Genomic DNA, 17993 nt, shown 5'->3' on the forward strand with positions numbered 1-17993 from the left:
AATAACATACCGAGTCCGGTACAAGGTGCTGGTCATTACCTTTAAAGCCCTATATGGCCTGGGACCTGCCTATCTGAAGGACCGTCTCTCCCCACACGTTCCCCAGAGAGTACTGAGGTCTGGGACTCAAAACCTTCTCACCATCCCCGGGCCCAAGGAAGTCCGTCTCAAGACAACCAGAGACAGGGCCTTTTCTACAATGGCCCCCACATGGTGGAACCAGCTGCCGGAAGAGGTGAGGGCCCTGCGGGATCTTACTCAGTTCCGCAGGGCCTGTAAGACAACCCTCTTCCGGTTAGCTTATGCCGACTAGATAAATGTAGCTTATCAGATTTTAGTGAAATATACTGGATAGTTTTAATGTTAAGATTTTAAGGTTTTTAGGTTTTTTAAATGTTTTGACTTTTAAATGTATTAACTTTGTACCTTGTTTATTGTTTTGTCGTTGTTGTGAGCCGCCCTGAGCCACTTTGTGGGAAGGGCGGGATATAAATTATAGAATAAATAAATAAATAAAATAAATAAATACTCACAATAAGGAAACAGTAATAACAGTAATAACAGTCAGTTAATATGCAAAAAACATAACATAAGGAACTGTAAAGAACTGTAGAGAAGCAGAAGAAAATGGAATAGATATAGCAGAATAGACCCTAGTATGAGCGATGCAACGTGGTGGGCAAGATGTCCTCCTGTACTCAGAGGAGAATGACACGGTAAGTACCAATGGTCGTTCTCCCTCTGAGTCGGAGGCCATCTTGGGATCTCCTATAGCAGTAAATTAGCAGTAAGTGGGGCATCGCTCTCTTCTAGGACCACATGTTGTAAAACCCTTCTGCCAAATGCTGCTTCTGCTGAACCGTAGGAGTTTAATTTGTAGTGTCGGACAAAGGTTGAGATAGAGGACCATGTTGCAGCGTCTACAGAGGCATAATTGTTAAAGGCTGCGTTAGTTACAGCACTTCTAGCTGAATGTGCTATAATACCTCTGGGTACTTCTAATTTCATTGCTCTATAGGCTTCCGCAATACATTGTTTAACAGCATAGCTGATGGCTGCAGTTGACCTCTTTTGGCGCAAACTTAGTTGTGCAATGTTAATGAACATGGCATCCGTTTTCCAGATTGGTTCAGTCCTGATTAAATATGCTTTTAGACAGCATCTGACATCTAAATTATGCCACATTCGCTCCCTAGGATGTTTAGGGTCTGGACAAAATGATGGCAAGTGAAGTTCTTGGGACTTGTGAAATTTTGACACAATCTTGAGACTTGTGAAATTTTGACACAAAAAGTAGGATCTGTACGAAGAACTACTTTGTCTTTGTGAAAAATACAAAGTTCTTTCTTTACAGACAGTGCATTGATCTCCGACACCCTTCTTGCTGAAGTGATCACTATTAAGAAGATTGTCTTTAAGCGTAACCATCTTAGAGAAATGCTTTGAATAGGCTCAAAGGGTGTTTTAGTGTGTGTGGACAAGACAGTGGGTAGACGCCACGTCGGAAACCTATGAGTCTGTGGAGGGCACTTGAGGGTGGCTCCCCTTAAGAACCTCTGTACATGTGCGTGCTTGGAGGGATCTTTACCTTGTATCAGTCCCAATACGGAAGATAGTGCTGCTACCTGTCTCTGTAAAGTGGCTGGTTTCAGTCCAGATTGTAATCCATCTTGCAGGAATTCTAATATGTCTTGAATTGATGGATTTAGTGGTCTTTGGCTTTTCTGCGACACCACCTATGAAAAGCTTTCCAAGTGGTATTGTAAATTCTAATGGCGGACTTCTTTCTGGAGGCCAATAATGTGTCAGTGATCTCTGAAGAATAACCTAACTTCAGGAATGTAGACCGTTCAATTTCCACATGGTCAACTGCAGCCAATCTGGATGTGGATGCCAAATTGGACCCTGCGTCAACATGTCTGGAACGATTTCTAGCCGGAGAGGTTGAGTGGTTGATAGCCTTTGGATAGATGAGAACCATGGGCGTCATGGCCACCACGAGGCTACTAATATGACCCGTGCTTTCTGATGTTGCACCTTTCGAAGAAACCTTGATAACACCAGAATCGGGGGGAAGGCATACAGTAGGCCCTGAGGCCAACTCATTGTCAGTGCATCCACCGCTGCCGCAGCCGGGTGAAAAAATCTGGTGCAAAAGGTTGTTACCTGGTAGTTGTCGTGAGAAGCAAACAGGTCCATTATAGGTTGACCAAACTGTTTGACTATATGCTGGAATATTGACATCTTTAATCTCCATTCCCCTGGTTATATGGTCATTCAGCTGAGCCAATCTGCTTGAACATTGGCAATGCCCTTGATGTGTTCTGCCCTGATGGAAAGAAGGTGGTGTTCTGCCCAGCTGAATAATGTCTTTGCTTCCCTGGACAGAGCTGATGACTTCGAGCCCCCCTGACGGTTCAGGTAGGACTTTGCAGCCACATTGTCTGTTCTTACATGCTGTTTCTGTACCTGATCGATGAAGAATAATAGGGCTAGGCATATTGCTCGTAGTTCCAATACTTTGATCGGCAGTTGGGTTTCTGACGGTAACCATTGACCCTGTGTTGGTATGTTGTCGAGCGTTGCTCCCCAACCTGACAGACTGGCATCTGTAAACAGCTGCATCTCTCTGGGAAGATAGTAAACTCTCCCTTGTCGCAGATTGGAATCCCTGGACCACCACATCAGAGATTTCTTGACCTCTAATGTGACCTTGATCTGTGGATTCTGTTTTGTCATGATCTGGTACTGGTGGGGGCAGATTAACCTTTGTAACAGTTTCGTATGTAATCTGCCCCACTGAACTGCATCTATGTTTGAGATGAGCAAACCCATCAATTTGGCTAAAGTCAATAATGGAGTGTGAGTGTTCCGAATGACTAAATTCACAAGTTGCTTGGTTTTCTGTATCTTGTCGTTCGGAAGAAAGATAGTTCTTTCGTGTATCTATAATCATCCCCAAGTGTTCCAACCTTTGTGTTGGTTCTAGAGAGCTCTTGGCTATATTTATAAGAAAGCCGTGTTCCTGTAGACACTGCATAGTTGCTTGGACATCTGACAGAGCTTTCCGGTTAGACGCCGATCTGATCAGAAGGTCGTCTAGGTATGGATGAACGTGTATCCCCTGTTGTCTGAAATGTGCCACAACATTTACCATCACCTTCATGAATACCCTGGGGGCCGTGGCTAGACCGAAGAGAAGCGCTCTGAATTGAAAGTGTCTGTTCTCCACACAGAACCAAAGGAACCAGCAATGAGGTAGCTGGATCGGAATGTGCAAATAAGCTTTCGTGAGATCCAGTGAGGTGAGGAACTCTCCTGGTTGTAAGACCTCTGTGATTGACTTCAGGGTCTCCATACAAAAGCGTCGTATATGAATGAATCTGTTGAGAAACGTTAGATTGAGTATTGCTCTCCAGTCCCCGTTTTTCTTGGGAACCGTGAAGAATATTGAATAAACATCTCGACCCCTCTGATCTGCTGGAACGTGTTCTATGGCATTGATCTCTAAGAGATGTGTGATGGCCTTGTTCATTATAGATCTTTTTGTAGAGTTCTTCCGGATCGGGGACACGAGAAAACGTTCAGGTGGAATGCTTTTGAATTCTATTGCATACCCACATGATACGATTTCTAAAGTCCAGCAATCTGTTTGGGAAGCCTCCCAAGCATCTTGAAAATATTGAAGTCTTCCCCCTACCGGAGTTGAAGTCCAGTCACGCCGTGTTGAATTTTGGCTCCCGGTCCTGCTTGTCTCTACACTCTGAATTCTGCTTATTGAATCTAGGATTATTGAACCTTCTTCTGAAGGGTTGTCTTGGTTGGTTCCAGGATGATCTCTTGTTATCTGCATAGGATCTTGATCTGGCCAATGTGTGTGAGGAACGAAAGGACTGAGAATAGAAGCTTCTTCTGTCAGTTCCGCGAATGTACTTTGGCATGGCTTTCTTTTTGTCTTTCATTTCCACTAAGATCTTATCTAATGCACTACCAAAGAGCTTTTCTCCTTGAAACGGATACGATATCATGATTTGTTTGGAATGGTTGTCTGCAGGCCATGCTCTAAGCCAGATGCCTCTTCTGGCTACTGCCCCTGACGCCAGACCTCTGCAACAGAAGGTGAGGGCATCTACAGAAGCGTCGGCCATGAACTCTGCTGCTTTAAGTAGTCTGGTGGTTCCCTCCATCAATTTCTTATTATTTTCTGGTAGCAATTGAGAGAGTCTCCTAGCCCAGACTATGGCTGCTCTAGATACAATAGACGATGCAGTAAATGCCTTAATTGCCATAGTTACCACCTTGTGTGATCTTTTTAGGGCTAGGTCAATTTTCTTGTCCCAATTGTCTCTAATGGAACTGTGCCCGTCTTCTGACACCAATCCCGGATTTTGAAGAGCCGTCACTGGTGCGTCCACTACTGGAATCTGCAACATTTCGTTTGCAAAAACAGGCAAATCATATAACTTTTTTACAAAGGCAGGAAACTGCCGATTAGAGTTAGGTTTTCCCCATTCAGATTTTAATTGTCTCTCAAAGAATTGCGGAAAGGGAAAACCTTGGTAGTGGTGTGTGAGCCTGGGAAAAACTCCCTATCCCCAGTAGTTTTATTCCTGGGATTGCTATTGGTACTGGGATTCTCCTCCCCAGAGGCAGAATCTTGGAGCGCCAGTGCTGCCATGACCCTGGTTAACAAATACTGATAGTCATCAGCTTTAAAGCAGCAAACTGACTGCTCTGGGACACAGACATCCTCCACCTCCTCATCTGAAATAAAACTCTCTTGATCTTTGGATTGTGACTCCACATCCAACTGATTCTCCTCTGAATCTTCCTCTAACAATCTAGAGTAAGAGATCTCTTTTCTGGCTGCCTTAGTTGGCCAGTTGCGCTCTCTGGAAAGATTTTTCTCTGGGCGCCTTGAGGAGGAAGGAGGGGAAGGAGATCTGGATCCCACTGACCCCATGCCCATAGCCCCTGATTGACAGGCATTAAACATTTCTGCTCTAATTGTTTGCTGGAGCATAGTCATAAATTCAATAGAAAATGGCCCTTTAGTACATTACCACTTTGTTGTATTAGGGCTGTGTCAACCGTGGAGGTGTGATCTGATAGGGGTTGGCCTCCTGTATTGTCTCCCGCTGGGAGATTGATAACGTCCCAAGAGGCAAAGCATAAGGTTCCTGGTGCATGTCTGGCGAAATGCGCGCCAAAAATCCTCGTTCAAAATGGCTGCCGTCAGATGCAAGCCTCTGGTGGGGAGGAACTTCAAGCCCTTCCGTTGAAGCCCCTGGACGTTTCAGCCTGTGGTGACTCAAGTCACTAAAATGGGCAACGTTGCCGGGAACCTCAGCAAGCTGGGAAGACATGCCAGTACCGGGGTCCACTCCCACAGCCTCAGTGTGAGGACTTATGGAGGACACGTCTTCTAGGAACTCATCCCTGAAATTTTCCATACGCTGCTCTTTGCCACGCTCCGCAAGTGAAGGTAAGGGGGGAAAAAAGTCAGCCGCTTTAAAAGCAGCCGCGGCCGCACCGCTCTCCCAACTACTGTAAAGGTGTGAAGGCAGATGGAAAGTGAAAGTAGCTCAGTGTAACAGACTGGAACTTAAGAAGGTTGTTAGACAAAGGATTAAGATTGGGGGAAAAGGAAGAATTAGATTAAGAATAAAGAATAGGATTAAAATTGCTTCCTATCTTCTAGGAGCTAAACTAGCTAATTGCTCTCCCACTAGAGGCAGGAAAGAAACTGAGGAGATCTGGGTGCTCCAGGGTCAAGGAAGAGGAAGAAGAGGAAACATGCAGCCCTGCTCCAGAGATGCAACTGTAGAATCTGGGGGAAAGAGTTGCACAAGAAGCCCCACGAAGAAGGGAGAGAGAGCCAGATGACGCCGGGGAAAGAAGTGTGAGCCGCACGGTGTGCTGGAGCGGAGAGAACGTGCCTGTGCGAGGAATATGCTGGGCAGAGGGGTCCAGAGGCTGCCGTGACGGGGCTGACGATCTGTGAGTGCGGTGAGCAGCTGGAGGAGTGAATTGGTCCCGCACCTCAACTTCCATCTTCCCCCTCCTTTCCTTTCATCTTGTGGCTGCTAGTAGGGGCGTGGCTGGACCGGCAACTGGGAATTTCCCAACTGGGACTGTGATTTCCCTGGCTGAGGCTATAGGGGCTAACTCAGACAGCTGGGAGGACACAGGGGAGGTCTCACCCCCCCCCCCGGGTCGCCTGAGCTGTGATTACTATCAGGCCCCAAGGAAGTCACGCTTACTTGAACTGCACTGCACTTTACGACCTGAACAGCACTTTGAGGACGGCACTTTGAGAACTGCACTGCACTTTGAGAGCACAGCCTGTGAGAACAACCGCGATTATATATAGACCCTGCACTTTAAAATAATATCTTAAGACTCATACATGCTATCTACCTCCTGGTTATAACATTTTAGTCTTTTATCTTATCTTACCACTATTTGGAATATATTTTTTAATTAATTAATCAGATTTTAACAGATTGATTAGTAATTTGGATTGTTGATATATATTTATATATTGAATTAGATATATTTATATATTTATTTTTAGCAGATTGATTAGGAAATCATAAGGGGGGGCTACTTATAAATGTGCTAGAAATGGAAATTAATAAATTAATTTGACTAATCAATTCAAGGGAGTAGTAGGGTGGGTTTAAATTAATTAATTCGACATTATATAGTGAGTCAGATAACAAGGGGGTAAAGCGGATGGTGAGGCAAGAACTAAGTTGCAGACTGAGAATCTGGATGGGAGGGGGGAGACTGTCCTGGATTAGAAAAATCACACCGGGCATAGGTGTGGATGCAGGGCCAGGGGATTCCAGTGCTCCTGGGGAGGGGAAGATATGATGGTGGGAATAGACAGAAGAGCAATGGAAGGAGGTGGAGACAAAATAGTGCTCGGCCCCCTTCCAGTCTACTTCCCATCCCAACGGTGACAGGTAGTGGGGCCAAGAGGAAGTGCCCGTCTCCGTCACTGGTGTTATGCAATGCCAGGTCTGTGAATAACAAGACCTCAACCCTTAGGGAGTTCCTGCTTCGGCAGGACGTGGACCTGGCTTGCATGACCAAGACCTGGGTGCGAGATGGGGAGACAGTGGCTCTCTCCCAGATGACTCCCTCGGGTTACTCAGTCTTTTATCAATCACGGACTAGCGGGTGGGGGGGAGGGGTGGCGTTATTCATACGGGAGGGTTACTCCTTCCGGGCTCTCCTGGCCCCAACGATCGAGGGTATTGAATGTGCTGGCCTAGCGTGGGATGTTGGGGAGGGATTGGCGATCTGGCTGGTGTACCGGCCACCTAACGCATCAGCCAGCACCTTACCATCCCTGATGGAGGCAGTGGCAGGCTGGGCGTTGGAGTACCCAGGGCTTATGGTCCTGGGTGACTTCAACGTCCATGCTGATGACGCGGCCTCCAATAAGGCAATGGATCTGGTGTCGTCCATGGCAACTCGGACTCTCTCAATTTATCACGACACCCACGCATCAGGCTGGGCACACGTTAGACCTGATCTTTGCGTCCGGGATTCTGGTGAATGATATCGCAGTAGAAGCGGTACCATGGTCGGATCACCTCAAGGCCCGTATGGAGATGCCGCCCCAACCCTGTATGGGCAGAGAGCCTATTTTGGCTCGCCCGCAGAGCCTAAAGGACCCAGAACGGTTCCAAATGGCCCTGCGGGATCCCTGGCCCCCTGGCGATTCCCTTGATGACCTGGTGGAAGCCTGGCAAAACCGGCTGTCCAGGGCAATCAACGAGATCGCACCTCAACGTCCTCTACGCCCTCGTGTGAGGCTGGCGCCATGGTACACCTTAGAGTTATGCCAGCTGAAACAAGGGCTCAGACGACTAGAGAGGCAGTGGCGGCATACTCGTGACGAAGCGACGAGAACATCCTATAGATCGTTTATGAGGTCTTACAAGATGGCAGTCAAGGCCGCGAAGAAAGCTTACTTTGCGGCCAGGATTGCATCTGCAAATTCGCACCCAGCTCAATTGTTTAGAATAATTGGAAGTCTTACTACACTGCCTCAAGGCAGACCAAACGTGAGGGAATTAGAGATAGGCTGCGAGGCTTTTGCGAAATATTTTGCAGATAAAATCACGTCACTCCGCCAGGACCTGCCTATCACATTGCATACAGTACAGGAACTTGAGGCTCCGTGCCTGTCTTCCGATTTCACTCTGGATCGCTTCAGCCCGCTCAGCCTGGAGGAAGTCGACGGAATTCTCTCTTCTGCACGCCCAACAACTTGTGATTTGGACCCTTGCCCCTCTTGGCTGATTAAATCTTTCCAAAGGGAGCTTAGATGTCCTTTACGGGACATCATAAATAGATCCCTCTCTGAGGGGCATTTTCCAACACCCTTGAAAGAGGCTTTGGTCCGTCCCCTCCTGGGAAAAAGTACAGCAGACCCGGCCGAATTGGCAAATTACCGACGGGTCTCTAATTTACCGTTTCTTGGTAAAATTATTGAGAGGGCAGTGTCGTTGCAGTTGCAGGGTTTTCTGGATGACGCTTCCATCTTAGACCCTTGCCAGTCCGGCTTTCGTCCAGGTCATGGGACGGAGACAGTGCTGGTCGCCTTGGTAGATGACCTCCAGCGGCATCTGGACCAAGGCGGCGTGGCGGTGCTGATGTTATTAGATCTGTCGGCCGCATTTGACACGGTCGACCATCGGCTACTGACCCGCCGCCTCGCTGACATAGGGGTTGGGGGGCTAGCCCTACAATGGCTTTCCTCCTTCCTCGGCGGTCAAGGACAAAGGGTGGCAATTGGGGGTGAGCTGTCCAAGAGGCACACACTTGATTGTGGGATGCCTCAGGGAGCACTTCTCTCCCCGATGCTATTTAATATCTATATGCGCCCCCTTGCCCAGATCGCCCGGAGGTATGGGCTTGGGTGTCACCAATATGCAGACGACACCCAGCTCTATCTGCTAATGGATGGATGGCCTGACTGCGTTCCAGGGAATTTGGACCTGGCATTGCAGGTCAACTTGGCAACTTGGCTTAGGCTGAGTGGGCTGAAGCTGAAACCAACGAAGACAGAGGTCCTTTGTGTGGGTCGCGGCGCCCTGGGGAGGGAAATACCTCTCCCAGTTTTTGACGGTGTGCCTCTGAACGCGGCGCACCGGGTCAAGAGCTTGGGAGTTCTACTGGAGCCTTCACTATCAATGGAGGCCCAGATAGCAGCCACTGCTAAGTTGGCATTTTTCCATCTGAAGTGGAGCGCTGGGACCTAGCAACAGTGATCCATGCAACGGTCACCTCAAGATTGGATTACTGTAATGCCCTCTACATGGGGCTGCCTCTGTGCCGAACCTGGAGGTTGCATCTGGTGCAGAACGTGGCGGCTAGGCTGATATTGGGGCTCCCGAAGTGGCCGGGGCTACGCGAACTACACTGGTTGCCAGTTACCTACCGGGTTCGTTACAAAGTGCTGGTTATTACCTTTAAAGCCCTATATGGCCGAGGACCTGCCTACCTGAGGGACCGTCTCTCCCCATACGAACCCCAGAGAGCACCAAGGTCAGCAGGGAAGAACCAACTGACTATCCCTGGACCAAAGGAGGCCAAACTCCAAAACACCCGTACACGAGCCTTCTCCATTGCAGCTCCACACCTATGGAACCAGTTCCCGGAAGAAGTGCGAGCCCTGCGGTGCCTTGACCAGTTCCACAGGGCCTGCAAGACCACCCTTTTCAGGATGGCCTTTGCTGGCTGAGAGACCGCTATTGGGTGACTTTCGCTATTATCATTATAAACGGAATTAGCACCTGGAAATCTGTATAATACTTGGTTAACTAGAATGTTTTAAAGTTAATGTGATTTTAAACTCTATAATTTTATGAAATGTTGTTAGCCGCCCTGAGCCCGCCTCGGCGGGGAGGGCGGGATATAAATAAAATATTATTATTATTATTATTATTATTATTATTATTATTATTATTATTATTATTATTATTATTATTCTATTTCCTGCCTCCTTGACAAGACGGTGGAAAGCACCCAAGATGGCCTCCGACTCAGAGGGAGAATAACCATACACAGATCCACATGTGATTTTATGCCGGCCACACATTTTTTTTTCTTGCTGGTAGGTTCTGACCATGTCCTGGATGAGCCCAGGCTAACCCAGAAGCTAAGCAGAGTCAACCGCAGTTAGTACCTGGACAGGAGACTACCAAGGAAACCCAAGGCTGCTAACAGATACAGGCCATGGTAAACCGCCTGTGTTCGTCTCTTGCCTTGAATCCCTACAAGGTTGCCATAAGACAGCTGAAATTTGACGGTGCATTCCATCACCAGATTCTGAGCTACCAGTTGCCCATGTTTGTTCCAGAGGAAAGCAGTACTATAAATAAAGTGTGAGGCCACTGCACTGTGAGAAACATTTATTCAGAGGCAAACCTCTGACATTGTGGCTTCTCTACTCTCTCCCTGAAGAACCCTTGCATCCTGTCCACAACACTGACATCTTTCTCCATATTAACAGTGGGAGGGTGTCTCTAGTATATCTCAGAATTTGCACAGCCCACGTGATAGTGGACAGCATTGTCTCCCACACCTTCAAACTCACTGGGCAAAAAGATGTCCAACCCCAAAATGCCCCAAGGCACACCTAGGCTCTCCCACCTTCCCTTTCCTGCTTGTTTTCACATGTTTCATCCAGAATTCAAAACGCCTAGAAGTTTTTTACAATTAACAATCCATCTAACAACAAAAACAGAAGTTTTTACCATCAGCTGAGTTTTGGAAGTATTTGGAGAGAGATTTTGTATTTTTTAAAAAAACTGCAGCTATTTCTCCTATCTAGTAAGCTCAAAACATCTTATGGAAGATTTGCATCCCTCCCCATTGTCAAAAAGAGAACATCCTGTCTCCAAGGGGCTTCCCAATGGTCTGAAAAATGAAGGAAGCCAAATAAATGGGGGGGAAATCCTTGCGACAGCAATTAAGCAGCTTAATTCTGTCTACCTACCTTCCTCTTTAGAAAAACAAAGCAAACATGGATAAGAAAACCCATCTGGTTCAAACCTAAATGGGAAAAAAAATCCCACCCCCACTCTCCCAGGACAGGAATAAGAAGCAATTCTCCCTTCAGCTTATCAACCAGGCCATAGAAATTCATCTGGCCATATTTAAATCTAGGGCAGAAGATGCAGTACCTCTACAATGGCCACAAACTGCCCCCTGGCCTAAAGCTTCCACTACCTGTAACTGAAAGATCCCAGAAGAACAGCATTAGCATGTTTTCAGGAAACAACTCAAAAGTACTCTTCAGCTTGCCTGTGTTTTAAACCTTGGTCAACATGAAGAATGTTCTGTCTGTGCATCCACAATCCATTTCCCCACATGTTCCCAGATGACAAGTTTCATTTACAAAGGTCTGGAACCCAATTATCCTAGTTTTCCTTCCTGGGAATTATGACCTTCCAAAGGACAGTCTGAAAAATTCCATGTATGGACACCCAAAGGAAACTCTCTGCAGATGTTTTGTACCTTCAGGAATCCAGGTCCTTGTAGTCTCTAGCTTCATCTAGTTTATCTGTTACAATTTACATGTTCAAAAAACAAGCTAAGAACTTGATAGAGCTCAAGGGGTAGTTACCTGTGATTTTAACTATTTATTCTTCAATTTTTGTACCCACCATAGCTTTCACTCAGCCTACACTTGCATACACTTCAAACTAACAGGGATAAATTTATATATGTACTTGTGATCTAGATCATAGCTTTTCAGATTTTAATTACATGCAAATGATTGTTACAAATCAGATCATTATGTAAATTGTAATGCAGATAATTAATGCAAACATTTTCTGCATGTATTTTATTCCAGTTGGCTACGAAACTTAGACAATTACAAATGAAAAGTTGCTAAGCCAAAGAGTCAACTCCCTCGTATCAATAAAACTTCACCTTCCCTCACTCAAGTTAGAAGAATAATATTTTTATATTTAAACTTGGCTTTTTAACAGTATATCACATAAAATTTACATTAACAGGGCTAAAGTGTAATAGTGTAGTGGCCAAGTTTGCAGATGACACACAATTATTCAGGATGGTGAAAACCACAGCTAACTGTGAAGAGCTTCAAGAGGATCTCCACAAACTGGCAAATTAAGCTCAATGTTGGTAAGAGTAAGATGATCCACATTGGGACAAAAAAATCTTAACTTAAAGCATAGGCTAACGGGGTCTGAACTTGTTGATCGACAAGAAAAAAGACCTTGGAGTCATAGTGGATAAAGTCAACCTTATCATAGTGGAAAGGGTCAACGCAGTGTGCTGCTGCAGTGAAAAAAGGCAAATCCCATATTAGAAATTGTTAAGAAAGGGACTGAGAATAAAATAGCCAATACTGTGACGTCCCTGCATAGATCAGTGCCATGGTCTCATTTGGAATAATGTGTACAGTTCTGGTCACCATAGTTTAAAAAAGACATTGCAGAGCTGAAAAAGTACAGGGGAGGACAACAAAGATTATTAGGGTTTGGAGCACCTTCCCTATGAGGAAAGCCAGAAGAATCTGGAACATTTCAGTTAAGAAAATAGATGACTAAGGGGGAACATGATAGAAGTTTATAAAATTATGCATGGGGTAAAGAAAGTCGACAACAAGACTTTTTCTCCCTCTCCCAAAATACTAGAACTCAAGGGCATCCATGGAACCTGATGGGCAGTGGGTTCAGGACAGTCAAAAGGAAATAGTACTTTACAAAAAGAGTGATTACAATGTGGAATTTGCTGCGAGAGGATGCAGGGATGGCCACAAGAATAAACAGCTTTAAAAGGAGATTAGTTAGATTCATGGAAGATAAGTCTACCAATGGCTACTAACCACGGTGACTAAGGCGAACCTCCACAATCAGAGGCATTAAACCTCTGAATCCCAAAGCCAGAAGGCACCCTCAGGGGAAGGCCTTAGCCTCTTATGCTCATTAAAGAAGTTTAAATATTTTTAAACTGGTACTGCAGTTCTTCTGCAAAATCATTAAAATACTATTAAGTATTTTACAACTTCACAAACTTCACACTTATTAACTAGAAGTACCAAGACTTTCGTCCCAAATTCCCTTTACAGAAGGCTGTTTCCCGCCACTGGCTATAAAATAGTTAGAATCATGGTCCATCATAAAACTGTCTGCAAGGCAAAGAACAATCTTTCCCCCTATGTCATTTCTTTAGGGTTACTCACAGGCTGTTCTGCTAAGTCTTGTACTTCTTCCATGGATGCGGCTCTTTTCAAAATGCGCCGTTGAGTGGAATCTTAGTTCGTTCTTCTGCCGTCTTCAATGACTGTTAACAAAAGGTGTTCATAGCTTTATGTACTTTTGAAAGTCCTTATCATTTTTTAGGCTATCAGTGAGTATAAGACGCGTCTAATCTTCTACTTTCTAAACATATGCGGGTTTCTCCAAAATAAAGATGGACCACACTCATATATGGGGAGGGGGGAAGCCAAGATTTTCCTGGAAGCTACAAGATACAGATAGGGCAAGATAACCAAGAGACGTGCATGTGTGCACCCCACGGCACGTGGCAGATTCCTGCAGCATTGCTCCCGCTATGCCACTGCTGCAGAAACCAACATATTCAGGATTTCAATGACCCACGTGTTCCTGGCACTTGTAAAAATACTTCAGGATTACCCGAGTTACATTAACTGATATCATCCGGGCCACTGCACCAGTAAACGAAATGATACAATCTAACCTGCTTTAATTTAGAGCACTTACATAACCATCACACACACGTGCGCTCAACATACATAAACACAAAATCAGGACAGAGTTAATGGAATGTTTCCACAAGCGTGACTGCCAGCAACCATACCAGCTACTTAAAAACTCCTTTCAAACAAAACAAAAAAAAAGTATGGATTGAAAATAGTGAGCTGGGACCCAAACCTCATACACCTACCTGGTACCTTTTCTGCTCCCCCCTGCAATCTCCCCCACTGTTAATAGACCTTCCTGAGTACTGCCGTGGATGCAAGGGAAAGGGGGGAAAGTGAGCCAGACCTGTACATTACAACAGCTTAGAAGCATTTTCATTTGTAAAGCAACATATACCAATCCTGTGCGCTTATGCTTCGAATTGTGATCCTCTCTCCAAGTCAGCCAAAAGAAAGGAATCTGGTGCTGGATCATTCCCAGCAGTCTGGTCAACGCTAGTCCTGATTTAAACATGACTCCGGTGAAGACAATCATACCTGTATGACATAGCATGCCCTCAGAGTCTTGTTTAAACTGGATTGCTACACATCCGACGCCCCCAATGAGTGATGGCTGGCACGCCTGCAAAACACCTCCCTGGGCTATAGATCTTAGCATGCTTGACCATGTACACACAACAGCAGAGGGCCTGTTTCAAACAAGACAACGCACTGGTACTTAGCATGAAGGTCCATTCTCCTTGGAATTGACTAGGAGACCCAGATGTGTGGGGAACGCTCCTCCTTCCACTTTTGGTGGCAGTTCCCCCATCTCCCCTTCTGTCTGGAAATTTCTGTAGATCCCCTGCCACACGATGTAATGTGAAAAACTCAGCAACACAATCCAACCCAGACTAACAACTGGGTTGATCACCTGATCAGGGAACTTTCCTCTTTTTCTATAACATCTCTGTCTTTCTGTACCTCTATTTAATTTCCTTTATTTGGGAGGTGGGTCTGGGTCTCCTAGTCACTTCCAAGGAGAATGGACCTTCACAATAAGTACCAATGTGGCATTCTCCCTTGGAAGAATTAGGAGACTCAGATGTATGGGGATATAACAAAGCACACTGTCCCCAGGGTGGGTAAAAAAGTCTCAACACTCTTAATCTTCTACTATCTGCTGCAAGACTTGGTGGCAAAGGGCTGTGAAAGTGGCTGTCCTCCTAACAGATTAGGCTGAATGCCCTTGAGGGGAGGGATCTTGGCTGCCTAGTACTTCAGTCACCTATTCAACATAGTCTTGGTTACCCTCTTACCCTTATTGGGGTGACCAATGCCCCCAAGGGCAAATCAGACTTAGTCCCTTTTTTAGCTCTTTTTGTTTTACACACAGGCACACACACAAACAGGGATTAGTACAAAGATAGGAGGGAGATCTCCTCAGATCTGTGGAACATGCAAGTTAATCTTGATGAACTGTAAAAACCACCATGTCCCAATGGAACTCACACAAAAACTTTCTGATAGAGAGGGATCCTATTCATAAGACCCAATGGGCTGAAGTCACCAAGACCAGGAAAAAGGTCTTTAATATAAAAAGGCCTTCAAAGAACCTCAAGAAGTGGTTCAAATGGATCACAAGTCAGGGACTTAATAATCAAATCAAGCCTTCATCTGTGTACTGTAGGAAGATGGGAGAGGAGATACTCCCTATCAAAAACCTCTTAATCAGCAGATATGAGGAGACGTGGGTGACCATCACACTCTGGTAGGGCAGTGGATAGAACTATCAATCTTCTCTTTCAAGTACTAGAGCACAGGCCTCTGTCAGATTGCTCTGTAAGAAAAACAATATGTCCTTCAGAGTTGGGTTCAAATTTTCCATGCAACTGTCAGTGTAGGAGCACTGGAGGCCTACCATGAAAACAACAAAGATTCCAGAGGTGGACATACCATTGGCAGAACAATCTGAATCATCTTGTCTGAAAGCAGTAAATGATTTAGAATCTGCTATCAAGAATCAATCGGTTAACTTGAAACTCTTGGGACTTGAAGAAAAATTGTCCCCTGTTTCAGGAGGACCATTGAAATTGGAAAAGTTCAAGGTTCCCATTTGAGCAGACTCACTAGACCCAGGAACAATGGTTCTTCTGGGCCAACAAGGGACCAACACCGGGGGGGGGGGGGTTGGTAGAAAAAGCCCAGCAGGAAATCATTTGCATATTAGGCCACATCCCCTGACATTGCCATTGTTTCACATAGGACTTTTTTGTAGAAAAAGTCCAGCAGGAACTGATTTGCATATTAGGCCACATCCCCTGATGCCAAGCCAGCCAGAACTGAGTTCCTGTGCATTCCTACTCAAAAAAAGCCCTGAACAACAGCAACAACTTGTGCACCCACTTCCTTCATCTTGCAAAGGCATTGATGGAGAGCTGGTATCAGAGGAAATGCATAGCGAAAGCCCTCTGGTCACGACTGGAGCAAGACATTAATCTCTTCTGCCTGGGGACAGAGGTACTGGTTGCAGACTAATGTCTTCAGAGACTCTATGTTTGCATTTCAGGACTGATCTGGGAAGCCAATCTGCTTCCCTGTTGGTCAAGCCCAGAACATAATCTGCTCTTATGCTTTGTAGATGAAGTTCTCACCATCTCATGACCCTTGAAGCTTACACTAAAGGCTTCTCAACCTAGCGCTCCCCTGGGTGTATACATGGGCCTTGGCCACCACATTGTTGGTTCAGATGTCCACAGATGAGGATTTGATGGCTAAAGAAAAAATGATGAAGGGCCGATGAGACACAAGATGAATGTTCAGTAAGTGTACCCCTCATCATCCAGTTGCAATCACTAGCCTAATTGTCCATATAATGCAATTTTATGTTGAGTTATTCCAGTCTAAAACCATGGATTTAGACTACAGTAACTCTGCATAGGAATGCTCTGTGAGGTCCCTCTAGTCTAGCTCTCTGCTAGTGGTACTCCCCATAAGTCAAGATGATCCCAGGCCAGTTATATCTACCAAGAGTTGAAGATTTTGGCTGGACTACATGATCTTCACTGTCTTGAGTTTCCATCCCATGAAACTGCCATAAGATACTAGTATCTTCACCCTGAAATCTGCACAGGAGAGGACATTACACAGGACTGCTGGTAGAAAGGCCAAGGAAGGAACTATGGGTAAGCTCTTTCTTCAACTCAATATCAGAAGTACAGTGAGGAAAAAAGCACTTCTGTTAAAACTTAATATCAGATGGAGAACTGCTAAAAGCCATACTAGATATTGTTCCCCATGTTTGTGTATTAGGGGCTGTGAAACTGGGAAGATCTGCTTTATCCTATTTATCCCTTTATGCTCCTTATTATTATATGCATATCTGATGCCTGTAAATTTAAAACATATTTGATTAACTGTGTCATTTGTTTGTTGGTGATTTCCGTGGTCATTGTATGTTAAAGGGAGAGTAGAATTCCCCCCCCCAATAAATAAATAAATATATATATTGAGCCAAAATAACTTATAATATTCCTCTTTGTGTTTTTTCTTCTATTATAATATCTTCTGAGTTTCTTCCCTCTTTCCAAACGCCATCATATTCAAAATTCATAGGTGCTGGGATACTTTTTTTTAAAGAGGTAGGGCTGAATTTTTCACATTCCTAAATAAATGGTGACATTTCCAAAATTGTTAGGCATCTGCACCAAGTCCCCCCCCCCTCCATAGGCACTGAAACTTTGTCCCAGGCCAGAAATTTTATGGTGAGGGGGTTCAAGGATATACCAGTAGGAAATGGGGGGTTATCATAAGTCAACTTGAAGAAGCAGAAAACAAAATCTAGTGCATTTATATTTACTTAGCTGAAACTGGACTGGATATTATGTGCTGGCTTCTCAAGTGTTCATCTAGTCTTGGATTCTAGGGTGACCACGGGTTTATATTCCAAGAGAGACGATACACCCATCCAATGTAGCATTACCCAACTAAACCATTTTTGTGCTACTCGAACATAAACCACAACAGCATTACTTGTAGTAATAACGTTTCATCAAGCAATGTGCTAGAGGAATGACCGTAGCATAGAAGTAAAAATGTCCAGTCCTAGATTCCCTCACAAACAGAGCATCTGGGAGGAGCTCAGGTATTCGACTGGGTGAGGGAGGAGGAGGAGGAGACAGGAGAATAGCAGGTCCAGAAATAAATGTGACATTAAAGAGCATAATTCAAGTGTAACTTATAAAATGATATTCCTCCTGGAATATCATCTCATCTTTTGATAGTGATTTCCTGG

The 17993-nt window shown here is 45.1% G+C and overlaps 1 protein-coding gene across 2 annotated transcripts in view; it reads right to left on the reverse strand.

The window, feature by feature from the left end:
• EYA3 (EYA transcriptional coactivator and phosphatase 3) overlaps positions 1 to 17993 on the reverse strand; it is a 75873-nt gene that overhangs the window by 38848 nt on the left and 19032 nt on the right. For both annotated transcript variants that reach the window (XM_060257904.1, XM_060257902.1), the window contains exon 2: positions 13241 to 13341. In XM_060257904.1, the coding sequence (XP_060113887.1) occupies positions 13241 to 13273 (33 nt within the window). In that variant the 5' untranslated portion in view covers positions 13274 to 13341. The remainder of the gene's footprint in view (positions 1 to 13240; positions 13342 to 17993) is intronic.

This window comes from Heteronotia binoei, chromosome 17, assembly GCF_032191835.1.
Source record: "Heteronotia binoei isolate CCM8104 ecotype False Entrance Well chromosome 17, APGP_CSIRO_Hbin_v1, whole genome shotgun sequence".
NCBI classification, from domain to species: domain Eukaryota; kingdom Metazoa; phylum Chordata; class Lepidosauria; order Squamata; family Gekkonidae; genus Heteronotia; species Heteronotia binoei.